Source organism: Gorilla gorilla, chromosome 19 (assembly GCF_029281585.2).
Source record: "Gorilla gorilla gorilla isolate KB3781 chromosome 19, NHGRI_mGorGor1-v2.1_pri, whole genome shotgun sequence".
In the NCBI taxonomy this organism is placed as follows: Eukaryota; Metazoa; Chordata; class Mammalia; order Primates; family Hominidae; genus Gorilla; species Gorilla gorilla.
Window position 1 is genome coordinate 18968511 of NC_073243.2, and position 27964 is coordinate 18996474.

Consider the following 27964-nt stretch of genomic DNA (forward strand, 5'->3'; position numbering starts at 1 on the left):
TTTTTTTTTTTGAGACAGAGTCTCACTCTTTCGCCTAGGCCGGAGTGCTGTGGCACGATCTCGGCTCACTGCAAGCTCCGCCTCCCGGGTTCATGCCATTCTCCTGCCTTAGCCTCCCGAGTAGCTGGGACTATGGGTGCCCGCCACAGTGCCTGGCTAATTTTTTGTATTTTTAGTAGAGACAGGGTTTCACCGTGTTAGCCAGGATGGTCTCTATCTCCTGACCTCGTGATCCACCCCGCCTCCGCCTCCCAAAGTGCTGGGATTACAGGCGTGAGCCACCGCGCCAGGCCAGGGATAGCTTTTTCTTTGCTAACGAATTGACTGGTGGCTGGCAGCCCCTAGGTGGCTTCAGGATGGGGTCTGGTCACCAGAAAGACCCAGGCAGGATTAGAGGGTTGGGACTTTCAGGCCCATCCCCTACCTCTGGGGAGGAGAGAGAGGCTGAAGGTTAAGGTGATCACCAATGGCTAATGATTTAATCAATCATACCTAGGTATTGAAACCTCCACAAAAACCCCAAAAGGACAAGGTTTGAGGAGCTTCCGGAGAGCTGAATACATGGAGGTCCCTGGAGGGTGGCATCCTGGGGGGACATGGAAGCTCTCCACCCCTCCCCCATCCTTTGCCCTGTGCATCTCCCCTCATCTGTATCCTTTGCCAAATCCTTTATAATAAACTGGTAAACGTGTTTCCGTGAGTTCTGTGAGCCACTCCAGCAAATTAATCAAACCCAAAGAGAGGGTTGTGGGAACCCCAACTTGAAGCCAGTGGGACAGAAACTCCAGAGGCTGGGACTCGTGACTGGTGTCTGACTGAGGGACTGTCTTGTAGGCTCGTGTCCTCAGCCTGTGGGATCCGATACTGTTTCCAGGCAGACAGTGTCGGAATTGAGTTAGAAGACACCTGGCTGGGGTCTGCTGCAGAAGGGATATGGGGGTGGGGGGGACCCACATGGTTGGTCACAGAAGTCTTTTTTTTTTTTTTTGAGACGGAGTCTTGCTCTGTCGCCCAGGCTGGAGTGCAGTGGCGCAATCTCAGCTCAGTGCAACCTCCACCTCCCGGGTTCACGCCGTTCTCCTGCCTCAGTCTCCCGAGTAGCTGGCACCACAGGTGCCCGGCTAATTTTTTGTATTTTTAGTAGAGACGGGGTTTCACCGTGTCAGCCAGGATGGTCTCGATCTCCTGACCTCATGATCCCCCTTCCTCGGCCTCCCAAAGTGCTGGGATTACAGGCGTGAGCCACCGCGCCCGGCCGGTCACAGAAGTCTTCTGTGTTCACTGTTGTGGTGTGAGAGCAGATGAAAACGTTTGCATTTTTTGCATTCAAACCCCATGGGAGGTGGGCGCGGTGGCTCATGCCTGTAATCCCAGCACTTTGGGAGGCCGAGGTGGGCAGATCACCTGAGGTCAGGAGTTCAAGACCAGCCTGGCCAACATGGTGAAACCCCGTCTCTATTAAAATACAAAAAATTAGCTGGGGCATGATGGCGGGCACCTGTAGTCCCAGCTACTCGGAAGGCTGAGGCAGGAGAATCGTTTGAACCCAGGAGGAAGAGGTTGCAGTGAGCCAAGATCTTGCCATTGCACTCCAGCCTGGGTGACAGAGCAAGTCTCAAAAAATCTCAAACAAACAAAAAACCCCACGGGAACATTCCCATTAAATCAATAAGGGAACTGAGGCTCCTCCAATGACCTGCCAAAGGTCACACAATTTTTAAGTAGCAAAGCTTGGATTCAAGCTCAGGGCTGTGTGACCTTAAGGATGACTGTTTTCGTCGCTGCCCTGGAGGGCTGTACCATGGGAACAGAGGTGTGGGGTCCTAAAAGTCTGTACCAGTGTCCAAGGCTAAGCGGGGATGGGAGGTCACTGGGCTGGTGTCACAGGGACTCCTGTGACACCATAGGGACCTCTGCCCCAAAAGCAGCAGCTATGGCTCCTACACGGACCAGACCTTGGCCTCCTGAGCCCCTGTAAAACAGGCAGTTCTTCCCAAGGAGTGGCCACGGACCCGCCCAGGAGCCTCAGCGGTACCCTGGACTGCAGCCCCGTCACCTCCTGAGCCAGCCCTTCCCTCTCCCTCCCTCCGCCAAGAGCACCTCTCACCACTGTCCTGCTCAGGGACTTAGGGTGCCTCAGACGCTTCCAGAAAATTCAACAAAGCCAGCTGTTCCAGCTGCTGAGAAAGAACGTATATCCAGATGCAGAAAATGTACACACAAGCCTTTTTTTTTTTCTTTTTAACTCAAGAAAGGGCTTTTATTGTTTTTAACTCACTTCCTGGGAAGTTAATTTTTAAAACACTCTTATAGAGTTTGCTCATCGCTTGTGCTACATTCAAAAACAACGATGCCAACCAAAACCCTCAGTGACAGGGTGAGCATCCCAACTGGGCCCACCCGAGCTTTCCAAGGGTGGGTCCGATCAACATGGTCCCCCCAAACCAGATGCTCAAGAAACACTTGGGGATCAGTGATTGGCTCTTAACTTGCCTTCCACTAACTCTATAAAAGTGTTCTTAAAAACAGTACCGAGTAACTTTTTAAGCCTCGGGCCACACTGCCTTAGCCCAGAGGAGCCGGGGAGAAACGTGGACCCACTGACAATGGGGCACATTCGGCCCCTAGCCTTAAATAGACGTAGAAACTGTATTACAGATGCATGTACCAGTGCAGGACATACGAGTGAGCTGTGTGCAGCAGATGAGCACGCGACATGCACCCACAGGCGCGGAGATGCAGCGGGATCTGGGTTTCTCCCCCAGCCAGCCTCCCTTCTCCAAACAAGCCCTCCTCCAACAGGACACCCACACCTGTGGCCAAAAGCCCTTGTCCATCCATGTTTCCAGGGCAGTGTCCGAGTCCTGCGTGACTTCCCTGTGGGGGTCAACCTCTATGAGCATTCGGTCAGCAAATGCCACGTCGGCCAGCCGGACACTGATCCCAGAGAGAAGGTGAAGGCTGCTCCGGAAGAGCTGTGTCTGCACGCGCTCCAGCACCCCCGCTCTGAGCAGGCTGACTGCTGATTCCTCAGGGTGAGGCAATTGCCGCAGAGGCCACCTGCCAGCGTGCACACCCCTCCAGGTTCTGTGTCTTGTGATCCCTCCGACCTGGACAGTTTGTCCTTCGTTGTAGGAGTGTGAGTGCAGCTCTTGGGCCCAGATGGGTAGGCCGGTGTAGGAGGAGAGGCTGGGTTCCAGTTATTTCAGCATGCGCAGGGCCACAGGCCTGTCGCGTCCATGGCTCTCGGTCAAAGTCAGCCCTGGTGTCTTCTCCAGCCTCAGCTCTGGGGGCATCATCAAGGGAGAGAGTGAGATGGGCAGGGACTATGTGATGCTTCCACTTCAGGCCTCTGCTCAGAGCTTGATTCCGTTCAGTCCACTTTCCAGATAACGCCGAATGCGAAACACAGTCCGGGAAAGTTAGTTCCATCCACTTGGCTGCCAAATAATCGTGGGCTGTGCTGGGAACCACGGAAGCTGTAGGAAAGCTCGTGAGATGTTCCCAAGCAGGGCCTCTCCCCGAACCCCCAGGTTAAAAACAAAAGTAAAAGACAACAAAAAAGGAATCAGAATTCCCCAACACTGGCCCTGTCCCCAGTGAGGGGTCCGAGCCCCCATACCAGCATCTGAGTAGACAAGAGCTCTGGTGCCACCACCCCAAGGTGGGCAGGGTACCCCCCTCTCCACCATATGCCTGTGGCAGTTGAGCCAGGCCTGCCCGGCCCCATCAGGAGGTCTCTTCCATTGTGGTAAGCCAGGCCTCCACCTGCCATCTTGGTCTCCTGCCTCTGCCTCCTGCCCCGGGCCATGCCAACCAGCCAGGTGGCATTTCTGAGGCTCCATGGGCACCCGGTTTCCCCACAGAATGGGTCAGGCCAAGGAGGGCCAAGAAGAGGAGGATGGCCTCGTGGGAGCCCTGCCCCCAAGACCCCAAATGACATACATTCCAGTCTGTCCCTGGACGTGCGTGCGTGGAGGTCATGCAGCACGATGGGGGAGGGGCGGGAGTGGGGCTGCAGTCCCCAGCCCCCTGCCCGCAGGGGCGGCTGTTGCATGAGGGCGGTGGGCCTCTGGAGGCGCGGGATGAGTGTGCTGCCGGGTGGCCCTGGGTGCATGCAGGGGCTCAGGATGCAGCCTCGTCTTCCTGGACGCCGGGGAGCTCTGGGCTCTTGCCCCCTTCGCCAAACCCTTCTTTCCTGTTCAGGGGACACCAGGGACAGAGGGACCTCAGGGTCAGAATATGCACTCAGGGAGACACTCTCCCTCACGCACACAGGAATCTGAATCCCACAATCTCTCAAAGCCCCCTTCACCCACTGCCCCAAGCTTGGCCTCCCTACATCACGGCAGTTGCTCCTTGCCGGTCTCCCAGCCCCCAGTCTCAGCCTGCAACGCCTCCGTGGCCCCCCATTGACCAGAGATGAAGTCTAAACCTCCCAGCACGGCCTCTGGAGCTGCTCACTGTCTGACCCAGCTGACTTCCCTACATTCTCCAACTATCAGCCTAATCAAGGGCCTTCTCTCTGTGTGTGTGGTTTTGTTGTTGTTGTTTTGAGACAGCGTCTCGCTCTGTTGTGCAGGCTGCAGTGCAGTGGTGCAATCTCAGCTCATTGCAACCTCTGCCTTCCAGGCTCAAGCGATCCTCCCACCTCAGCCTCCTGAGTAGCTGAGACTACAGGCACATGCCACACGCCCAGCTAATTTTTGTATTTTTTTACCTCTATAAAAACAGGGTTTCACCATGTTGCCCAGGCTGGTCTCAAACTCCTGGGCTCAAGTGATCCATCCACCTCAGCCTCCTAAAGTGTTGGGATTACAGGCGTGAGCCACCGTGCCCGGCCTGAGGGCCTTCTGTGTTGACCTCAGTCAGCCCCCAGCAGATCTGGGTAGAGAGGCTTTCATTTTGCATTTTTCTTTGCCTTGTTCACAGGGCAGAGTCCATCTATCAGTCTTGGGATTCTGTCACATATTCAACAGATTTCTATATCTAATTTTCCTCCCAAAATGTCTCTTTTTAAAATAACCAGTAAATGGGTTTTGATATCTTTAAAAAGGACCAACTCCACTTAACTCTACTACTGAGTTTCTACAATTATCCCAAAGTATAAAAAACTCTGTGACCGGGCACGGTGGCTCACGCCTGTAATCCCAGCACTTTGGGAGGCTGAGGTGGGCAGATTACCTGAGGTCAGGAGTTTGAGACCAGCCTGGCCAAAATGGTGAAATCCCGTCTCTAATAAAAATACAAAAATTAGCCGGTGTGGTGGTGGCATGCACCTGTAATCCCAGCTACTTGGGAGGCTGAGGCAAGAGAACTGCTTGAATGCGAGAGGCGGAGATTGCAGTGAGTTGAGTTTGCGCCATTGCACTCCAGCCTGGGCAACAAGAGTGAAACTCCATCTCAAAACAAACAAACAAACAAACAAAAAACCAAAACAGTCTATCAAGGATAAATATTGGGACTTGATGATGAGGTAAAATCTTCTTTCAAAGTTAAACGTGGAGGCTGGGTGTGGTGGCTCATGCCTGTAATCACCTAGCACTTTCGGAGGCCAAGGTGGGCAAATGGCTTGAGGCCAGGAGTTTAAGTCCAGCCTGGGCAACATGGCAAGACTCCATCTCTATTTTTTTTTTTAAAAGCTCTACCCCAAATTAAACTTGGGTCACAGAATTCTAGAATTTTACAGCTGGAAAGTATTAAGCCCAATCTTGTCACTCTGTTCGCAAGGTACAAACTAGGCACTAAATGTATCCTTATCCTGTGTCTGGCTTGTTCCGCCACTAGGGGGTGCTGGACCACAGGCTCTGAGTCAGAAGGACCAGGTGTCCGTCCACCTGCTGTCCTGGCATAATTATTATTTTTTTGTTTTTCTTTTTTTTTTTTGAGACAGGGTCTGGCTCTGTCACCCAGGCTGGAGTACAGTGGTGCAATCTCAGCTCACCGCAACCTCCACCTCCCAGACCCAAGCAATCCTCCCACCTCAGCCTCCTGAGTAGCTGGGACTACAGGCACCCACCACCACGCCCAGCTAATTTTTTTTTTTTAGAGATGGGGTCTTGCTATGTTGCCCAGGCTGGTCTTGAACTCCTGGCCTCAAGCAATCCTGCCTTGGCCTCCCAAAGTGCTGGGATTACAGGCATGAGCCACTGTGCTGGCATAATAATTATTATTTTTTGAGACGGAGTCTCACTCTGTCACCCAGGCTGGAGTGCAGTGGCGTGACCTTGGCTCACTGCAAGCTCCGCCTCCTGGGTTCACGCCATTCTCCTGCCTCAGCCTCCTGAGTAGCTGGGACTCCAGGTGCCCGCCACCACGCCCAGCTGATTTTTTGTATTTTTAGTAGAGACAGGGTTTCACCATGTTAGCCAGGATGGTCTCGATCTCCTGACCCTGTGATCCACCCGCCTCAGCCTCCCAAAGTGCTGGGATTACAGGCATGAGCCACCGTGCCCGGCCGTGCTGGCATAATTATTAATGGCTTCCCCTTTCACTCTCAAAAATGTCCCCATTTGGACGTCAAATTATATATGCCCCCTCTCCCCCTACACTAAGCACAATTCCAGCATCAGAGGCCTACATTCCTGGATGAGCTCAGAGAATCCTCCCCCAACCGCAACCACCTCCCTGAAGAGATGACAGAAAAGCTGCAGTTGGGACCTCCAGGCCTCTCCCAAGCCCCCCACCTCATTATGAGGCTCTCCCTGGGTGCAAGCGACCTCTAGCAGGGAGCAGATGTCAGCTTGTCCACTACGAGGGGTCCTGACCCTTCTGAAGGGCCCTCTTATGAGAGGGAGGCCTCACGGGAAACCAACATGGTGGTCCCGGACAGGCCTGGTGACAGCGTGAAGCCAAGGCACCCGGACAGCGCCTGGACTCACCCCTCTGGGGAGTGCGCCTTCCACACAGAGCAGGCCGGGGTGGGGCAAACAACTCCCACCAGCCCCTTCCCTGAAGCTTCCCTCCGGTGCCAGAGGAAGGCAGTGGCTGTCCCAGGACCACGCTGTGGTTCAGGACCCCACCAGTTTTCTCTCTGCAGGTTTGTGTACAAACTCCAGCACAGGCCTTATTAGCATCCCAGACTGGCTTTTATTATAGTGGAAGAAGGTGGATCTGCTGAGGACGAGGCACACAGGCTTGGGGAGCTGCTTTTCTGGACCCTCCTAGGAGGTGGTGAACCCACAGGCGTGGCTCACCATAGGGAGCCCTTGGCAAATGCGGGTTCCTCTCCTGTGGTCCGCTGGCCGGCCTGTCCCTGCTTACTCACTGGACAAGAACTCACAAAGTGCTGACTGGGCGCAGAGCCCCAGCAATGGCTGCAGGCAACCTGGGCCACTTGGGAGAGCAGCCAACAGTCCCCAGGGCCAGGCAGAGGGGCCAGCACCCCTCCTCTACAGCCTGCCAGCCTCCTACAGGAAGCCAACATCAGCCTGTCTGCAAACCTCTGCCAGGCTGCCAAGGGCTGAGGGGGCCGCAGATTTGAAGCCCCAGAGGGGCTGGACCCAGTGAGAGAGTGACATCAAGCTGCATGGAAGAAAGGTCTTCCCGTCCCATGGAGGGGCTGCGTGAGCTCCTCATCCCTGGAAGTGTGTGTGTGAGGGATGCTGGCCCCAGGAATGAAGCAAGAGCTGGACCCAAAAGGTCCCTTCTAGCCCCAACTAACCTTGGGGACAGAGATGAAAATGGGGCCAACTCCGAGACCTGGCCAAGTCCCCAGACTCTGGCCTTGGCCCAACGACAGTGAGAGTGGGAGGATGGGCCTCAGACCTCCCCACCCAACTCCAGGGAGTGCCCGGCAGTCCCCGGCCCACCAGTACTTACACCAGTAGGTTTCCTGGAGCAGACATGGATCGCTCTTCCCTCCGTGCTTGGGGCTCAAACGGGTTCCCAAAGGAACGTTTCCTCAGCATGGACTTCACCAGGATCTGAGGAGGACAAGGCAGCGTGAGGAGCACGGGTCCCAGGCTCCCAGACACGCAGCCTCTGCTCCGATTCCCCGAGAGCAGCTGCCAAGGGGGCCGCAGTGCGGGTCCCATCTCAATCAGCACAGTATGAAATGGCAGGGGCAAGAACACAGGGCGCCGGCAGCTGGGGGCATATTCCTGGAATGGTGAGGAGCCGGGTGCCGCTGGTGCATGAGGAGGGGGCCGGGACCAGCCCATGAAGGGTCTGCAAGGCCAGGCTGAAAGAGTGGGGAGGGCCAGGGCTGGAAGTGGGAGTCCATTAGAAGATACCTTCTCGCTACGGCAGCAATGCCATGGAGGGATGCTGTGCCATCCTTCCCGCCTTCCGGCCGCCGAGAAGATGCCAAGATGCTACTGCAGGGCGGCCCGGGAAGCGGCTGAGCCGCAGCCGGTGGCCCAGCCAGTGGGGCTGCCAGGAGGGGAACAGCTGCCGCAGCCTGGCTCTCTGCCTTTGTCCCTCCTCCGTGACAAGGACGGTTCCATGCCGTGCCCACAGACACGCCGACTCACACGCATGCAGAGAGGCAGCGGCACACTTGCCAGTCCCTTCCCTCCCTCGCTTGTCTCCATCCATCCTGTCAACACTGGTCACCACTGGCTGCCTACTGTGTGCTGGACACTACTCTAGGCCCTGGGGCCACACTGAGGCCAAAATTCTTGCCCTCATATAGCCATATAGCCTTTTTTTTTTTCAGACGGAGTTTTGCTCTTGTTGCCCAGGGCTGGAGTGCAGTGGCACAATCTCGGCTCACTGCAACCTCTGCCTCCCCGCTTCAAATGATCCTTCCGCCTCAGTCTCCTGAATAGCTGGGATTACAGGCGTCCACCACCACATCCGGCTAATCTTTTGTATTTTTAGAAGAGACGGGGCTTCAGCATGTTGGCCAGGCTGGTCTCAAACTCCTGACCTCAAGTGATCCTCCCGCCTTGGCCTCCCAAAGTGCTGGGATTACAGGCGTGAGCCACTGCGCCCAGCCATCATACAGCTTATATTCTAGTTGGGGGAGACAGGCGATAAGTAAAGAAGAAAAATCAGTAAATTATGTATGTCAGTAAGTGGAAAGGAAAAAATAAAACAAGGGAATGGCGATGAGGTGTGAAGCAGGGGAGGCTGAAGCTACAGGGTCAGGGAAGGCTCGCTTCTCTCTAGGAGGGGACCCTGGCGTAAAAAGCCGAAGGAAGTGAGGGAGCGAGTCCCGTGGCCATCGGGGGTGGGACTCCCCAGGCAGAGGGAAGCGAAATCTGAAGGCTCTGGGGCAGCCCCTTCCATGGCACGTGGCCAGAGCCGAGTGCATGATGGCGGGACGGTGCACGAGCCCCGTAGAAAAACAGGGCGGGTGGTGGGGCACAGGCTGGAGGTCCGATTCTGAGGGACACAGCAGCCCGAATGAGAAGCAGGCTCTGAGCTGGGAGGTGACACACTCATGCCACTGGGACCATGCTGGGTGCTGAGTTGAGCATTGACCAGGGGCACAGGGAGTGAGAGTAGAAGCAAGGGACAGCGTGGGAGGTTGTTCCAGTGGTCTGGGAGAGAGGAGATGGTGGCTAAGACCAGGCAAGTGGTCATGGGGACCCCGTGGGAGTTGCCTGGTTCCAGGGACCCCACAGAGCCAAGTAAGCATAGGGGGCAGGGATTGAGCCAGCTGGTCCCAGCTGGGCCGGGACCCTGCAGAGGGGGATAAAGTGCAAGGCCAGGCCCCACCAACGGCAGTGGCCCTGGCTCTCCTCCTGGCCTTGTGCTTGCCCTGACTCACTTGACTCTCCGGCAGGGGCAGGGCAGGGCTCTCAGTGGCCCCAAGTCGCCACCGGGGACTATGTGAATCACTTCCAAGTGCCAACACAGAAGCTGAGCAGAGGAAGAGGAGCAAAACTGAAATGTGAGCAGGCACTGGGGGAGACACAGGCACTGTCTAACGGATACGCAGGATCTGGGGGAGACGCAGGCACTGCCTGATTGATACGCGGGCACTGGGGGAGACGCAGGTCCATCTAACTGATACGTGGGCTCTGGGGGAGACACAGGTGCTGCCTGATACGCGGGCTCTGGGGGAGACGCAGGCGCCGCCTAACTGATAAGTGGGTTTTGGGGCCACTCCTCCAATCCAAAGGCTGCCCAGGCCGTTCCCCTGCCTTGTCCTCGGCACCTTGTGCAGTGCCTGGAGAACGGAAGCTCAGTAACTGTCTGGACAGAATGAAATGCTTCTTCCAGTCACGGTGACTGCTGCCACTGAGCAAGGGCCATCTATTTCCTTCTTTTTTTTTTTTTTTTTTTTTGAGATGGAGTCTTATTCTGTCACTCAGGCTGGAGTGCAATGGCATGATCTTGGCTCACTGCAAGCTCCACCTCCCAGGTTCAAGCAATTCTCCTGCCTCAGCCTCCCCAGTAGCTGGGACTACAGGCGCCCGCCACCGCGCCCGGCTAATTTTTTTGTATTTTTAGTAGAGATGGGGTTTCGCCGTATTAGCCAGGATGGTCTCGATCTCCTGACCTCATGATCCACCCGCCTCGGCCTCCCAAAGTGTTAGGATTACAGGCGTGAGCCACCGCGCCTGGTATTTCTTTCTTTTTTCTTTTCTTTCTTTCTTTTTTTTTTTTTTTTTTGAGGCGCAGTCTCGCTCTGTGGCCCAGGCTGGAGTGCAGTGGCGCAATCTCGGCTCACGGCAAACTCCGCCTCCCGGGTTCACACCATTCTCCTGCCTCAGCTTCCCGAGTAGCTGGGACTACACGCGCCTGCCACCACGCCCGGCTAATTTTCTATATTTTTAGTAGAGACGGGGTTTCAAGGATGGTCTCGATCTCCTGACCTCGTGATCTGCCCGCCTTGGCCTCCCAAAGTGCTGGGATTACAGGCATGAGCCACCGCGCCCGGCCCCACGCCCGCTATTTCTTTAAGTCAGTCACTCTCCTCACCAAGCCTCCTGGTCTCCCGACCACAAGACCTCCTTCTCCATGGGCCTCCAGCAGAATGGCAGCTCCAGTGGCCCAGGATCACAGCTGGCTGGCCAGGCAGGCCTCTGTCCCCCCAAGGATCCAGGCACAGAGCAAGGCTCAGGTCCCCCAGGCCCTCCAGGACAAGGGAGCGTCTACCCCGGCTCTCTTACCACCGTGGTCCAGCTGGGGATGAGTCTGACTGAGTTCTTAACCTCCTCCTCTGTCACCTCCACCACGCTGCAGTGCTCCTCCTCCGAAGGAAGGGGCTCCTCCCCGTTCTTGGTCACCCAAGGGTGCAACTGTCGGGGCCGGGAGGGCAGGGAGAGGGGGAGAGGTCAGGCCATTACCAGAATCACCTGGAGGGGTCCAAAGTCCACAGACTCAAACCCAACACACATGCATCCTGGTGTTGATCCCTCCAGAAAGGGAAAGTGACTCCTGTTTTCTGTGTCCCAGCCCAGCCCAAGACCCCCAGTTCCCTGACCTTGATGTCTGGCACCCCAATTCTCGTCTCAGGATTCTTGTCTAACATCTTCAGGATCAGGTCCTTGAGCTCCTCGCTGATTTCTGGCCTGGAGAGGGCGAAGGAAGGAGAGGAGGGTGGGACCGCTGATGAGGACCCCTTCCTGTCCACCTCTCCTCCCGAAACCCTCGTTCCTCGGATGGGAAGACTGAGTTCCGGACAGCAGGCGGGAATTTCACAACAAGGGCTTGGAGAGCCTTTCCTGAGCAGGAGGTCAAGTCTCCCTCCAGGACAGAGGCACAGACAGAGTTCCACGGGTGCTGGACACCCCACTGGGTGGCAAAGATGGTAAGGAAAGTCGCTTTATGGGACACCAGGGGCCTTCAGACCCACTCACCACCTCGTCCTTTTCTACACCCAGAGAAGATCCTCTCTCATTTGACAGAGGAGGAAACTGAGGCCCAGGGAGGTTAGCAGGCTGGCACAGTGCCAGCCAGAAGAGTGCAGGCAGAGATGGGAGACTCAGATGGGAAGGAGCAGCCCCCTCAGCGCCACTCTCTCTGCCCAAACCCCAGGGTTCTTTTTTTTTTGAGATGGAGTCTCACTCTGTGGCCCAGGCTGGAGTGCAGTGGCGCGATCTTGGCTCACTGCAAGCTCCGCCTCCCAGGTTCATGCCATTCTCCTGCCTCAGCCTCCGGAGTAGCTGGGACTACAGGTGCCCGCCACCGTGCCTGGCTAATTTTTTGTATTTTCAGTAGAGACGGGGTTTCACCGTGTTAGCCAGGATGATCTCGATCTCCTGACCTCGTGATCCGCCTGCCTTGGCCTCCCAAAGTGCTGGGATTACAGGCGTGAGCCACCACGCCCAGCCAAACCCCAGGTTTCTTTGCCACCAGTGGTCTTGGGGAGCCCATCCTTCCAAGACTGGGGAGCAGAAAGCCACTCTCAGGACTGTTGACTTCGGTTCCCCCTGTTGTCTTAGATGTTTCATCCCTTTTAAAATTCCTGGGCTGAGGGGAAAGACACCCCTCAGCAGGGGGTATAGCAGGAAGAGAGGCACCAGGGGTACAACTGTGGAGGCCGGGAGGGAAGGCAATCACAGGATGAGGAGGAAATGGACAGAAGCCAGCTGGCTGGTGCTCAGGAAAGGGAGTGAGGCGGCCCCAGACGAGCGGGTGGCAGAACCCGGAGATGTGTGAATGCTAGGGCCAGGGTGTGGCTTTGAGAAGCTTCAGATAAACTTGAGGCAGGAGATGCAGGCAGATTTGTTGTGCTTTATCAGGGCTGTCCCCGCCTGAATGTGTTGGCTGGACTGGAGGGAGGCCAGCAGCAGCGAGACCAGGGGGAAGGTGGCTAGATAAGTCTGGGGAGGGGCCTGAGGCCTGAATGAGGCAAGGGGTGTAAGTGGCAACAAGGCCCAGAGACAGGGAAGAGGAGGGCTCAACAGGGCTTGGGGACCACACAGGAAATAAGCAGAAGAGAGCAGGAGTCGCTGAGTACAAGTCCCGTTTCATTTTCTTTTTTTGTTTGTTGTTTTTTGGTGGTTTTTTTTTTTGTTTTTTTTTTTTTTGAGACAGAGTCTCGCTCTGTCGCCCAGGCTGGAGTGCAGTAGCACAGTCTCAGCTCACTGCAACCTCTGCCTCCCGGGTTCACGCCGTTCTCCTGCCTCAGCCTCTCGAGTAGCTGGGACTACAGGCACCCACCACCACGCCCGGCTAATTTTTTTTCTATTTTTAGTAGAGATGGGGTTTCACCATATTAGCCAGGGTGGTCTAGATCTCCTGACCTCGTGATCCGCCCTCCTTGGCCTCCCAAAGTGCTGGGATTACAGGTGTGAGCCACTGCACCCGGCCTTATTCAGTTTCTTTCTTCTGTTTTTTTTTTTTTGAGACAGAGTCTTGCTCTGTCGCCCAGGCGCACTGCAACCTCTGCCTCCTGGGTTCAAGCAATTCTCGTGCTTCAGCCTCCCGAATAGCTGGGACTACAGATGTGCGCCACCACGCCTGGCTAATTTTTGTATTTTTAGTAGAGACAGGTTTCACCATGTTGGCCAGGCTGGTCTCTAACTCCTAACCTCAGGTGATCTGCCCACCTCAGCCTCCCAAAGTGCTGGGATTACAGGCGTGAGCCACTGCACCCGGCCTCCATTTCACTCCTGAAATCCACTGCTGAAAAGAGGAGCCTGGGAGCTCAGGCTGTGGCTGCCACGGTGGCTGTCATGAGGCGAACCATGCATGAGCAGGAGGCCTCCCCGACATCCCTGCTACGCTCAGAGACCTCGGTCACAATGGGAAGAGTGGGGAGGAAGAGTGGCTTGAGTCCCAGCCCCCTGACCGCTCTCCTCCAGAGCGTCCTCTTTTCCATCTGTGAAATGGGGAGCACGTACTGGCATCTTGAAGTTCCCTGACCCTGAGTGGGGGAAGGAGAAGTTCCCCTTGAGTCCAGGGGCTGGGTGGGGCTGGCGCCACTGACCCCAGGCAGGCCTGCGGTGAAGGAGTGGTGTGAATGATGCCTGTGGTCATCCCTGGCCAATCCTGGATCTCAGGGTTCCCATCCATACAGTGACGTCGCGGAGACCCTTGGCTCCACACTCCCTCCCGTCCATCTATTCAGGGGTCCCTCCCAGGGAACAGCACCGCCACCTTCATATCTGCAGGCTGGGGTGGGGTCCTCAAAGGGGAAAAGCTCTGCTAAAACTCAGACACCAGGAGTGGGTGGTAGCCCCCTTGTTCCCCTGGGTGGACAACTCACTCCTCAGGAAACACCACGGGCTCATTCTTGATCTTCCTGTGGAGGGCCAGGATGAAATCGTCGATGAATGGGCACTGTGGGGTGGAGAGGCAGACAAAGGATGTGGGTCCAGGGCCTTGACCTGTGCCAGGGGATCAACCCCCCTCTCTTGGTGGGGGCAGGGGTAGGGGGCAGGTCTGGGCTCCCATTACATGAGAAGGACCTCAACTCACACTGCAAATGTTCAACAAATGTTGACTGAATGAATGAGTTGCTGAGGGAACAATGAGGCTGGGTGCATCCACCGCTGTTACCGCCACCTGCGGCCAGGCCAGGCCAGGCTGGGTGCACCCACCACCATTACCGCCACCTGTGGCCAGGCCTCCACTCCCAGGGCCTGGAGCTTGGGAACATGTTCACTGAAATTCCCCCCTGCCCTTTAGTGTGGTCACCAGAGCAGGAGCACCTGCGGGCAGGGATCACCGATACGTCAGCGTTGGGTGTCCCCAGGGTCCAGCCTCAGCCAGGGTAGGGGTGAAGGACAATTTGTCGAATAAATGAGCAAGGGAGTAAATACACAGCTCAATAAGTGAATGGCGTCAAGGGACAGAGGGACGGGGAGCACTCTGGCTGGGGCGGTGGCAACACCACCGTCGGCACCTCCCCTTAGGTGTCTGCTGTCCTGCGACTCCTTCGCGAGAATCGCTCCGCAGGGGACCAGAGAGACAGAAAAAGCCTCTTCTCTCTCAGCCTTCTCTGAGCCAGGTGGGCTCTTTCAAAAGCCACTTAAGGACGGAAAGGAAGAGCCTGCATCCGTCGCCCGTGCCCACCTCACTGGACCCGCCCCAGCTCTGCTGGCATCCCTGGCACTCACCTTCCCATAGACAAAGCAGTACAACGTGACGCCGGTGGCCCATACATCCAAGGCCTGGAAAGAAACATGCTCACATCAGTCCCCAACAGGCACAGCCACCTCTGCCCACCCAGCTCCAGCGGGCTGCAGGAGAGGCCTGCAGGGAACCTCTTTCCTCTGTCATGTACTCACTCGACAAACACTCCGCGGTACTTGCCTGATGCTGGGCCCCGTGCTGAGTGCTGAGGACACAGGGGCGGCCAGAACAAGGCCTCCACCCTCCAGGGGTTCTGGGTTTCCTTGGGAAAGACTCTAACCAGGTACGTTTCCAACTCAACAGGTACAAAACCTCCTTCATCCAGAGGGTCACACGGGCCGCTCCCGTGCCATAGACGCACCCCAGGAATGATGGTATATATGGAACTTCTGCTCACTAAACCAGCTCGGGCTTCAAGGAGTCATCCCTTCTCCTCATAATCCACCTTCTTCCTGATATTGCAAACAGCCCCTGCCCACACAGAGGCCCTGTCCTCTCACGCCCTCATCCACTGCCACTGCAACAACTCCTCTGGGCTCCCAAGCACCCCTGGGCCTCCCCACGCCCTGGACTCCAATGTGTGCTCTCTCTACCTTCTGCTCCGGAACGCCACCTCTTCTGGTATCCACCTTCTCGCTTATGTGAGTGATTCTCGATCTCTACCTACATATTCCTGCCCCAGATGCATCATCTGAATCCAATCAGGGAACACCAGACAAATGCAAACTGACAACATTCTACAAAATAACAGGCTGGTTGTCTTCAAAAATGTCAAGATCAGGAAAGACAAAGGCAGGCCAAGGCCCTCTTCCAGATGAAAGGATACCACAGACAAGAAGGTGAATGCAGCAAGTGGCCCTGGATTGGATTCCGGGACCAGAAAAAGAAGAAGTTATGAAGTACAGTATCAGGACAACTGATAACATTTAAAAAAGGTCTGTGGATTATGTATGTCTTTTTTTTTTTTTTTTTTTTCAGACAGAGTCTCACTCTGTCGCCCAGGCTAGAGTGCAATAGCATGATTTTAGCTCACTGCAACCTCTGCCTCCCGGGTTTGAACGATTCTCCTGCCTCAGCCTCCCAAGTAGCTGGAATTACAGGCGCCTGCCACCATGCCCGGCTAATTTTTGTATTTTTTAGTAGAGACAGGGTTTCACCACATTGGCCAGGCTGGTCTCAAACTCCTGACCTCAGGTGATCCACCTGCCTCGGCCTCCCAAGTAGCTGGAATTACAGGTGCCTGCCACCATGCCCGGCTAATTTTTGTATTTTTTAGTAGAGATGGGGTTTCACCATGTTGGCCAGGCTGGTCTCAAACTCCTGACCTCAGGTGATCCACCTACCTTGGCCTCCCAAAGGGCTGGAATTACAGGCATGAGCCACCATGCCCAGCCTATATAAAAGTCTTATCAATGATTAATTTCTGGCTAGGCGTGGTGGCTCACACCTGTAATCCCAGCACTTTGGGAGGCCGAGGCGGGCGGATCACGAGGTCAGGAGATCGAGACCATCCTGGCTAACACGGTGAAACCCCGTCTCTACTAAAAAATACAAAAAATTAGCTGGGCGTGGTGGTGGGTGCCTGTAGTCCCAGCTACTCGGGAGGTTGAGGCAGGAGAATGGCGTGAACCCAGGAGGTGGAGCTTGCAGCGAGCTGAGATCGCGCCACTGCACTCCAGCCCGGGCGACAGAGTCAGACTCCGGCTCAAAAAAAAAGAAAGATGATGGCTCAAAAAAAAGCCAGTGAGACAAAATGTCAATAATTGGTGAATCTGGGTAAAAAGATATAGGGGATTTCTTTGTACTATTCTTCCAACTTTTCTGTAAATTTAGAATTATATCAAAATAAAACATTTCAAAAAATCTTTATCAACATCCCCAACCTCTTTCTTTCTTTCTTCGAGACAAGGTGTCGCTCAGTCACTCAGGCTAGACACAATCACAGCTCACTACAGCCCCCAACTCCTGGACTCAAGCGATCCTCCCACCTCAGCCTCCCAAGTAACTGGGACTACAGGGGTGCACTACCACACCTGTCTAATGTTTTTATTTTTTTGTAGAAATGGGGTCTTGCTATGTTGCCCAGGCTCATCTCAAATTCCCAGCCTTAAGAGACCCACCTTGGCCTCCCAAAGCACTGGGATTACAGGCATGAGCCACTGTGCCCGGCCTCCTGACCTCTTTCCTGGATACTCACACGTGTCCAAATGCCTCTCACCCACAGCCTCCCTGGCAGTGGGGTGGCTGGCACTCCACAGGTGAAACAGCCATGTGCCCAGGGAACTGCGCCAGACTGTGTAACCTCTTGTTCAGACAACTTTGCCTATGCTCCTGTCACTTAGGAGAAAGCCCAAACTTCCAGGCCCTTTACCCTCTGCCCCCCACCCTGAGCCCTTCTGTTCTCTGGTTTATTCTCTAGGTTCCAGGTCCTGCTCAGATCCTCCCCATTCTTCAAGGGCCAGTTCAAATCCTGCCATGTCCCAAGATCTGCGGGGACCCCCAACTTCCCCCGAAACCATCCAGAGGGCAGGAAACAGGGTTCTCTTTGTCTCTGCCTCTTCCACAGTCCGGTCCAGAACCCAGCACAGAGCAACCAACAGCAAATATCTGCAAGGGAGATTTGGGACCACTTTGCTGGAAAACAGGAGAAGGCCAAAGTTGTGGAGTTTGTCAGGCTCCAAGGAAGAGGCAAATATGTCACTCCCTAGACACAAAGCAACCAACAGCAAATATCTGCAAGGGAGATTTGGGACCACTTTGCTGGAAAACAGGAGAAGGCCAAAGTTGTGGAGTTTGTCAGGCTCCAAGGAAGAGGCAAATATGTCACTCCCTAGACACAAAGACCCTGGCACCCTCAGGTTAGAAACTGGGCCACTGCGGCAAGCTATTACACCCCCTACTTGAACCCTAGCCTGGCCCAGGGCCTGCGAGTCACCTTCCCACTGAAGCTCTGGCCGGAATCAGAAATGGCCTCGGGGGCCATGAATGCTGGGGTTCCCGCCGTGCTGGACAGCTGAGCGTCGTTCCCCTCAAACTGGTTGCTGACGCCAAAGTCGGCGATCTTCACGTGCCCATCATCCCCCAGGAGCAGGTTGGATGGCTTGATGTCCCTGTGGACGATCTTCTGGCAGTGCACTGCAGAGAAGGGGAGGTTGAGCTGAGCGCTGGCCTGGGCACTGCTGGCCTGGGCACCGCTGGCCAGGACCCCACACCCGTCCTTGCCCAGCCAGGGATGCCAGCTGGGACATCCCAGCCCATGCACACTTTCGTCTGGTGACGACCTGGGAGGAGGACGTCAGGGCCATCTGCTCCATGCAGGTGCAGACACTGAGCCCAGGCTGTGAGCAGCAGAGCCAGGACTGGAATCTTAGGAGTCTTTGGACTCCAGGTCCAGCACCCTCTCCATGACAAACAAGGGACCTGCTGCTGAGTGGGGAGGTCAGAGGAAACTAGGGCAGGAGAGTTGTTGTTGTTGTTGTTTTTTGAGACAGAGTCTCACTCTGTCCCCCAGGCTGGAGTGCAATGGCATGATCTCGGCTCACTGCAACCTGCACCTCCCAGGTTCAAGAGATTCTCCTGCCTCAGCCTCCCGAGTAGTTGGGATTACAGGTGTCTGCCACCACGCCCAGCTACTTTTGGTATTTTTAGTAGAGACGGGGTTTCGCCATGTTGGTTGGGCTGGTCTCGATCTCCTGACCTCAGGTGATCCACCCACCTCGGCCTCCCAAAGTGCTGGGATTACAGGCGTGAGCCACCGCCCCCAGCTGGGAGCAGAGTTCTTCTTAGGCTAGCTCTGCCCCTTCCCTGTGAGTGCCGTCTGCAGGCCCAAAGCCAATCAAAACCTTTCTCCAGTTCCATCCCCCACCCAGGCTAGGCAAAGATGTCCCTGCTGCTGGGACTGAGAGTAAGATTGTAGGGACTCTGCTATCCTACAGAGGTACCATCTCAGCCCTCGGGATCTGGGCTGATGGGGTTTCAGAGAGATGGATGGCACCCCAGGCCTTGGGACAAGCAGGATGACACAGCTGGGGTGTAAGGTCAGCCACATATAGTAGGACAAATTCCAAATCAGAAATGACCTAATAGGCTGGAGGCCTGCCCTGCTTTCTGGGCCCAGCACCACCACGAAGTGACAGGTGGCTCAAGCTGACATGGCTGGTAAGGTCCCAGCCAAGAGAGACAATGACCCCACTGACCCCATCCCGCGACCATCGACCTGTGGGCTCCCTCCTTGGCAAATACCTTCATCTGGACCAACGGACCCCAGGATGCTGGAGAGGAGGGAGGAGAGAAGGCGAGAGAAGAGAGGGGAAGGGAGAGGAGGAGAGGGAGGCTGGGGGCAGAGACAGCGGGTGCCATATAACAATAACCATAAAACCAGTGGCACTTTCTTGATTGCCTACTATGTGCCAGGCACACACGAGGAATCTGACACACCCATCAGGGCACAGAAGCTCAGCGAGGTGGATATTTGACCATGGAAAGTGGTCTCATGTTCTTATCTCAAACCCCAGCCTCTCCCTTGAACTCCAGCTCTTTACCCACATAGATTTCCAATAGACATCTTGGTAGATAACTAGGCAGCTAGGCATCGATATATGTCTCTGTATATCTGAATACAGTGCAATAACATGTCTAATTCAGAACTTGATTTCTCTGCCTGCAATGCCTACCACCAACAAAATCAAAACAAAGCAAAACAAAACGCCCCTGCTGCTCCCCATTCTTTTCCATTCTGTGAAAGGCCAAAAACTTCAGGATCATCCTCAACTCCTCCTCTGAGAACCCACATCCTGCTCATCAGCAAGGTCTGTGAGCTCAGCTTCTCACATCTATTCCAGATCCAACTGCTTCTCATCACCTGCATCATTGCACCTGCCCCCATCAACTGAGAACCAGGCCTGGGCGGCCCTGACCACTGAGCCCTCTCAGGGCAGCCTTAACTCTCTCTTCTTGGGGCCAGAATCACAAGGCAGGTCTTCAGCGCCCTCGTGCCTCTGTTCATCCACCTGTCCAGCCCCTGGTGCTAACCGTTCTGCCCCAGGGAAGCCCTTCACTGTGATTAGCTGGGTCCTGATGAGGCTTTACCCAAGAATCAGGTAAGATAAACTCGTTTCTTTGTGGAGGCTAGGGGATAGCAGACAACAGGACTTCAGGGGAAAGAAGGGGCCACAACAGGAAGGAGGTGGAGCCAAGCTGGTACAGGATTGTGCCTGCCACTGACCGTGCCAGGGGTAAAATGTCCCCTTCCCATCCCATGCCTCTAGGCCCTTGGTAGGGACTTTCTGCAAAGCCCTCCCCTCTGTGTGCCTCAGTTTCCCCATATGTGCAAAGAGAGTCTTAATCTGAAGGCAAAGGAGAGGCTTGAGCAGGATGAAGACAGTCCTGTTTCTGTCACTGCAGGTCAAACCTCAGCCAGATCCCCATCCTGTTCCCCCAGGGAAAGAATATGCTCCCAAAAAACCAAGCTAAGATTTTATTTTTTATTTTTATGTATGTATGTATATATGTATGTATGTATTTATTTATTTATTTTGAGATGGAGTTTCACTCTTGTCACCCAGGCTGGAGTGCAATGGCGTGATCTCGGCTCACTGCAACCTCCACCTCCCAGGTTCAAGCAATTCTCCTGCCTCAGCGTCCCGAGTAGCTGGGATTACAGGTGCCCACCACCACACAAGGCTAATTTTTGTATTTGTAGTAGAGACAGGCTTTTGCCACGTTGGCCAGGCTGGTCTCAAACCCCTGACCTCAGGTGATCTACCCACCTCGGCCTCCCAAAGTGCTGGGATTACAGGCATGAGCCACTGCGCCTGGCCCAAGCTAAGATTTTAGAGATGGGCATCTCCCCTGGTCCCCAACCCAGGCCAGGACCCTAGGTGTCTAGGGGCTCTCCTCTCCCCAGACTGGCAAGTCACTCCATGCTGACCACCCCACCTCCTTCCTATCCCCATCCTGCTGCCACTGCCTTAATCCAGGCCTCACCATCTGTCACTTGGGCTGCAGAAACAGCCTCCTCCCTGGCCAGCTGGCTGCCTCTCACCCTCCGATGACACACTCCAATCCAGCCACCACACAGCTGCCAGACAGAGCTTTCTCAGGCACAAATCCCATCACGCCCCTCCCCATGCTTAAAGCTCTCAGGGCCTCGCAGAGCTGACAGGATGCAGTCAGCAAAGACCTCAGGGGAGGGGTTCCCAGCCCTCATGCTGTGCCCTGGACAGTGTTTCCAGCACCATCTTTCACTAACCACGGCCCTCCTCTACCCACTGGAGGCTTCAGCCAGACTCCACTTCTCCCCAGACTCAAAGAGTACACGCCTATGCCAGGCACACTGTCTTCTACACCCATCCCTCAAAACCTGAGCAGGGAACTCTACTCATCCCTCAGGACCTGAATCATAAGTAGCCTCTTCAGGGAGACTTCCCCAGCCCCCCGGCACTCCTACAGCCTCTAGGCTCCCCAGCCTTGGCAGGCACCACGCTGTATTATCTGCCTGCCTAGATTCCTGTCCCTCCCACTAGGCCGTGAACTCGGGTCTGGGTCTTTCACCCCTATGCCCCCAGGCAAGTGAATGCAGCTAATGAATGAAATGAGACAGAGGCCAAGCTCACATCACCCTCCTGAGCTCTTATCAGACTAGGGCCCCTCACAGGTAAACCCACCCTGCCACCATGCCCCGGCCCCATGCCAGGACAGACTCTCCCCCAGCAGCTGGACATAAATCCCTTCCTTCCCACATCTCTTGAGGCCCCGTGGCAACGCTAAGCTAGGCTAAGAACTCAGCAGAAGATACAGAACAGCCAGGACTCACACCCACAGGACCAGACACCACGAAGGATCTGGCACATGCCCAGTGGAGTCCACCGCCCGCCCCACCCCACAAAAAGGCCTTTGGCCCCGCCCACACGTGCATGCCCCACTCCCACTGAAGCTGACTGGCAGGCCAGCTCTGACTGACAGGAGCTGCTCAGAGCCTGCTCAGCCTGGGCTCTGCCGCCTGCCAGATCCCCTAGCCCCAGCCCCAGTGGGCAAGGTGCCCCGCACTCACAGTACTCGAGGCCCAGGATGACGTCCCGCAGGTAAAGGCGAGCTTGCTCCTCCGAGAAGGGCTTGTCACAGGGCACTTCCATGACGGGCCTATGGAGAAGGATGCGGGGAGGGGCATTCAGCCGAAATCAGGGCACCCGGCCGTTCAGGTGGTCGGGACGTCCCGGGAAACCTGTGCCCACATGAGTCCCTAGAACTCAAGATATTAGCTTTTTCTGCTACATAATAAAAAATTTAAAGCACACATACTCATACATATCCCGTTTCAATCATAATTTCAAATCAGCTTTCTCTTAATTTCTGATTGGCTTGATATTCCTTCTTCTAAGTATTTAATTGTCTATAATCAATTGCAAAGATGCCATGTAGAGCACTGTTTTAAACCGTGGATCCAGACCCAAGAGAGGATCATGAAATCAATTTAGTGGGTGGCAACTGCTTTTTTTTTTTCCTAAATAAGTAGAATATATCAGAATATATTGCATGTAGTAAAGATATATGCTGTTTTGTAAAATTTTGGTTTCAGTTACAGATATGGATAGCAATAGAAATATATATTTCTTGTTTTGGATAGAGGTCAAAACATTTGAAAGCCTCCAAGTCTTAAAGGGACACCACTCCCTGCCCCTCTCCCCAGATTGGTCTGTAGGGAGCCGCCCAGGCAAAGAGACAAGCGGCAGCCTGCATTCAAGCCTTGGTAGTGAGGGTCCCGGACCACCCAGCCCCGTGCTCATTACTCCATGTCATCTGCTCTGTAAATACCCTGAAAAGCCGCACAGGGCAGACATGTGGAAGCCTGGGCTCCGTCAGTGACTTGCTGTGTGACCTTGAGCAAGCCACGTACCTTCTCTGGTCCTCAGCTTTCCCTCTCACAAATGGGAGCAAATGGAATCCCACTCACTCCATTCACAGACTTGTTGGAAAGCTGAAAAACCCTTTGTGATTTGAATACCGGTAAGAGTTGAGTCCCACCTCTATATACTTTTTACCTAAAATACACTCCTTTCTTCCCCCTCTCCTCCATCCATATCTTCCTAGTTCTTCAAGGCCTGGGTCAAAATCCATCCCCTTTTCCAGAGGCCTCCCTGACTATTTCAGCCTCACTGACCCCCATCAGCCTCCAAAGAATGTTCCTCTTGGTCTCTTATTTACCCCTAAGGGCAGGGCCTCCGTCTCTGACTTCTCCTAGAGTAGCTGACCCCTGGGCTGGGGACACAGGGAGGGAAAGGAAGGAAGGCCTGGATGAGAATTGACCTGCCTGATCAGGACGGGGAACTCACCCCTTTCTCAGGAGGTCAAACACTGAAAGAAAAGACAAGAAGGTAAGGTGTAGCTGGCTGGCAAAGCAGCCGATGCCAAGGTCCCTCCCTGTTCTGGAGGGTAGGAGAGGGGGCAGGCATGCAGGCATACTCGAGGCAGGGACAGGACAGGGGATCCTGGGATATGAGAGCAAATAAATGCATGAGAGTGGGGTCTGCTATGGACCTGCCTCATCTGATCCTCAGGTGCCAGGTGAGAACCATCAGCATCAGCATGGGGCCCTTTTACAGAGGGGGAAACTGAGGCACAGAGAAGGGGCAGAAATTTTCCTAAAGGTCATAGCAGACAGGCAGGTAGGGTAGGGAGTGGAGACTAAAGCCTCAGCCTCTAATTCCTAAGCCAGTTCTTCTTCTGCCCCATTTTCTGAGGCCTCCTCTAAGCCCAGCCCTGAACCAGACACAAGGAACTAAAATAATAACATTACTATTAACAAGGATAATAACGAATGTGCTTTACATATAATTACTCATTTACTCTTCACATGAACCCTATGAGGTAGATACCACTAGTAACCCTGTTTTATAGGTGGGAAAACTGAGGCACAGAGCTACAGTGTCTGGGAACCCGTGCAGCCTGCTTCCTGCATCTACCTGAGCGCACAGCCCACGTGGATCCACTGTCTTGCTGCTCAGAGGGAAGCAGGGAGTGGGGCTTGGCAATATTTGTTGAATCTAACTGGATATTCTGGGCCTGGTTCTGCAGGGCTGGGCAAGGGAATCCGGGGCTTCAGAACGTGTGTTTTTCTTCTGTCCCCAGGAGGTCAGTGCATTTACACCGCCCACCTGAAGGTCATACATGTCCCAAGGGAGCCCTTGGGCCAGCCCTGAGTGAGCTGCTGTGGGAATGAGCCAGGTCACTCACCCAAATAGAGGTTGTCCTCAGCTGGGTCATCCAGGACCTGGTCAGAGGGAGCAGACATGGGGGTGGGGCTTGAGGAGGCATGGGGTTGGAGGTCCCAGGCCTCCTGGTCCTTGCCAGCCCCAGAACCCTTAGTATGCACTGCAACCACCCCAGACAATGAAGCAGGAAGTGTACAGGTGCCAGACTGATGGGGCCTCAGAAGTCACCGACCCCCAACCTGGCCCGCCACATGACGTCCAGCCTTCCTCCCCTCCAGCTGCAATGAGGGGCTCACTTCTTGCCTCTGGGGCAGCCCCTCACCCTCCATGGGAACTTGGGAACATCCCTGACCAGGCTGGGCCCCCAAAGCCTTCCTGCAGCCCCACCCCAAGTCTGGCCCTGTCCTCAGAGGCCTCAGCCACATCTGCTCCCTGGGCAAGATCCCTGGGTCTGTGCTAGGGGCTCCCCAGCACCAGAAGCGGCTCCCATGAGACTCAGGTGCTGGTTCCCACCTGCTCACCACCACCCCCTACCTCGATCAGTTTGACCACATTCACGTGGTCCAGCTTCTTCAGGATGGCAATCTCCTGGTACACCCGCTCCAGGGGCAGCAGCTGCTTGGCTGGTCCTCCCTGGGCAGCCTGGGACCCTCTCGGGGGAGGGCGACCTGTGACCAGGAAGAGAACTCAAACACCTGTTCCAGGTGGCTGGGCCTCACCGTGGCCCCCAAACCAGTCTCAAGCAAGAGTCTTGCATGCCCGTGGTCTTGTCCCAACCCACAGGGCACATTCTGTCCCCAGGCCTCTGCTCACGCTGTCTCCCTCTCTACCCCATTCCTAGCCAAAACTAGCTCAGGATCGAGGTCTCCTCCTCTGCCTCCCAGGCTAGGAGCTCCCAGGGACAGGACCAGAAGATACATACGTGGAAAGCCATACTGCTTCAGTAACTTCTTTTTGGAAAGGACTTTCATTGCCTAAGGAAGGAGGGACAGAAATGTCACTAGTGTGCAGCCACCAGGGGCTAGAACAGGCTGGTACATGTGGACTGAGGTCCGGAGAGGCACACTGGACATCTGCTACTGGCCCTGAGGGTGTGGCCCAGGTATGTGTTAAGCGGGGTTGGGGGTGGCCATATCTGAGCCTAGCCCTTCCCCTTATTCCCCCAGCAAGCCTTTCTGGAGCTTTCCCCTCAGAGGAATCCAGTCTCTGCTTGCATATCCCCAGGGTTAGGAAGCTCATTCCTTTGCATACCCCTAGGGACAGGGAGCTCACTCTCAGGCAGCCCTGTCCTCTATCTCCTAAGCACAACTGCTGCCCCACCCCTCAAGCTTCCAGGGCCTGGCTTGGGCAACACCTCCCTCGTATCCCCAGACTCACATAGTGTCTGTCTTCACTTTCGTTGTAGGCCAGCCTCACCACACCGTAGGCACCCTGCAGACAGGCATCAGTCAGCCCCACCTGGACAGGGCAACCCCTTCCAGGACCAGCTCAGGAGGTGGGGAGCCGAGCAGCTCTGGTCTCTCCTGCACCCCATCTGCACTACCCACCACCAGCTGGCTCACGGGCAAATATTGTAGCAGATGGGGAGGGGACTCCTGCGCCCTGTTAACTGCCCCTGGTTGGCTCCACATGGCTCCATGCCTCCCTCAGTCCCTCCTTGTCCACTGTCAAGAACTCAGAGAGTCAGGAATCAGGAGCCATCTTCCACCCTCCCCCTGGGTACCTGGGTACTTCCCACAGGGCACGAAACTGTCCTCACCTCCAGGCTAGGACTTGCCTGGCTCTGCCTCCCGTTCCCTCCCACACGAGAGAAGGAACAGCGCCAAACAGAGAATCCCGAAGCCCCCACTGCTCTCGGCCTGCCCACTCCTACCTTGCCAATCTCACTCTGCAGCTTGTACTGGTTCAGCTGCACGCAGTCCTGTGGGGGAAGAGCGAGCACCAGGTGGAGCTGGGTCCGGAGGCAGCACTGCTCCTACCTCAGAGCCCGTTCAGGGTCCAATTCTGGCCATAGGCTCCTCATTCCCGGACCCCCAGGTCTCACCAAGCTTTTGAGTTTGGAAGGGGAAGTTGGTGGTGCCATCGTCCCCGTTTGTGACGAGAAGACGTGGCTCATGTTTGACAACATGGATGGTGACGCCATGGCTGTGCTTTGTTCCCCAGAAGCAGTGGTGAAGGGAAAACGCTAATTCCTGTCTGGATTCTGGAGTCTGGAAGACCCCAATCCATGAGAAACCCACGAGCAACTATTTCCAGAAGCAGCTGAATGAGAAGGTCTAGACTCCAAGGACGAGATGAGGAGCCCTGGGCACAGAGGCTGAGAGCCTGGGTTCAGGCACAGAAAGCTCAGACCCTGATATCTGTAGACTGCTTGGAACCTGAGTTCACTTTCAGACCTAAATGGCAAGAACTCCAGCAGAAGCCCAGAGGCTGGAGGCAGGCTGGCCGCTTCTGAGTCACAGCAGACTCTAAGAGGCAGAATTAGAGGCGAGGGGTGCAAGCTGGAGAAGAGTTGGGGGGAAGCGGGACACAGCATCTATCTTCACATCTCTAAGAAGACTACATAGGGGACCAGGGAGAGACCTATTTCCTAGGCCTGGGCTGGGAGTGGGAATAGCAGGACTTAGGGAAGGCAGCCTTTGGCTCCAGCTGGAGCTCCCCTGGTTGGGAAGAAGCTATATTGTTAGGTAGTGATCTCCCCAGCTCTAAGGATATGCAAACCAAAGCTAGATAGCCGTGTGGCACAGACAGGGGCAGGAAAGTGTCTTCATTGCAGACTACTGAGGGGCTCATGAACAACCCCTCGTCCTGCCCCACCAACCTCTGCATCTGAGATGGCCACGTGGTGGGACTCGATGGTGGGCCTCCGCCAGGCCCGGGGGGAGATGTGGCTGGCAGGCCCCGTGGCATAAGGCCCAGCCTGCGCCTCCAGATAGCTTCCTGCTGGCCGCTCCTGTAGGGAAAGCTTCCTGGCTGAGAGGCTAGGCCGGGCTGGGAGCAGTCTTGAAGTACTGCCAGGGATCACAGAGGCAGCTCTGGCCCGTGGCGGAGGGTCCACACCGTTTCTAGTAGGCTCTGGGCCACCATCTGCCTCCTCCAAGTGAGTCACATCGATGGCTGCCACCCGTTCTACCAGCTCTGCCCGAGGATCCTGGCAGCAGACAGCTGGACCCCCCTCCATTGCTTCTGTCAAGGGGGGTCTTCTGTGTAGCCTTGTTGGGAACCTGAGAAAAGAAGGCAGAGAAGGCTTCACTCCTGGGTGTCAGGCTGGCTACCAGGTAAGGCAGCCAAAGCCCTGTGGGTCCCACCTCCATGCCTTTGCCCTGGCTGTTCCCTCTACCGGGATTGCCAACACCCAAACTCAAATCTGTCCCTATGACCTGAATGAATTCACATCGGTTCTGCTGCATGCCAGCCCTCTAGGCCTCAGTATCCCTGCCGGAAACAGAGGCAGTCACTTCTGCCTGCTGGCTTCACAGGGAAGCAGAGAGAATCTGATATTCTGGAATCAGGACAGACAGGGCAGAAGCCTGGAGGCCCAGCAGCACTGGAAGGGGCAGAGCCCAGGGTCAGCTCAGCCCCAGCACAGCATGCAGCCCTGTGAGTCATGAGTCCCAACCCTTGACAGCAGAGCACTCCAACACTGCCTCCTGGAAGCTGAGCTAGGCACTAGTAACTCAGAAGCCTTGCTGATGCTTCAGACCCACCCGCCTCCTCCAGGGAGCCCTCCTTGATGTTTCAGCCTCCTACCCCCATCCCTCTCACTTCTTCCAGGA

General features: G+C 55.4%; 1 protein-coding gene across 2 annotated transcripts in view; it reads right to left on the minus strand.

The window, feature by feature from the left end:
* Nucleotides 1-2226: 2226 nt before the first annotated feature.
* Nucleotides 2227-27964, minus strand: part of CAMKK1 (calcium/calmodulin dependent protein kinase kinase 1) — a 32556-nt gene continuing 6818 nt past the window's right edge. For both annotated transcript variants that reach the window (XM_031003453.3, XM_055367169.2), the window contains exons 2-16: nucleotides 27010-27412; nucleotides 26062-26109; nucleotides 25566-25619; nucleotides 25111-25162; nucleotides 24723-24856; nucleotides 24211-24247; nucleotides 23310-23331; nucleotides 22031-22119; nucleotides 17915-18114; nucleotides 14964-15017; nucleotides 14111-14184; nucleotides 11381-11468; nucleotides 11067-11195; nucleotides 7822-7925; nucleotides 2227-4198 (exon numbers count right to left, since the gene is read on the minus strand). In XM_031003453.3, the coding sequence (XP_030859313.1) occupies nucleotides 4126-4198; nucleotides 7822-7925; nucleotides 11067-11195; nucleotides 11381-11468; nucleotides 14111-14184; nucleotides 14964-15017; nucleotides 17915-18114; nucleotides 22031-22119; nucleotides 23310-23331; nucleotides 24211-24247; nucleotides 24723-24856; nucleotides 25111-25162; nucleotides 25566-25619; nucleotides 26062-26109; nucleotides 27010-27369 (1518 nt within the window). In that variant the 5' untranslated portion in view covers nucleotides 27370-27412 and the 3' untranslated portion in view covers nucleotides 2227-4125. The remainder of the gene's footprint in view (nucleotides 4199-7821; nucleotides 7926-11066; nucleotides 11196-11380; nucleotides 11469-14110; nucleotides 14185-14963; nucleotides 15018-17914; nucleotides 18115-22030; nucleotides 22120-23309; nucleotides 23332-24210; nucleotides 24248-24722; nucleotides 24857-25110; nucleotides 25163-25565; nucleotides 25620-26061; nucleotides 26110-27009; nucleotides 27413-27964) is intronic.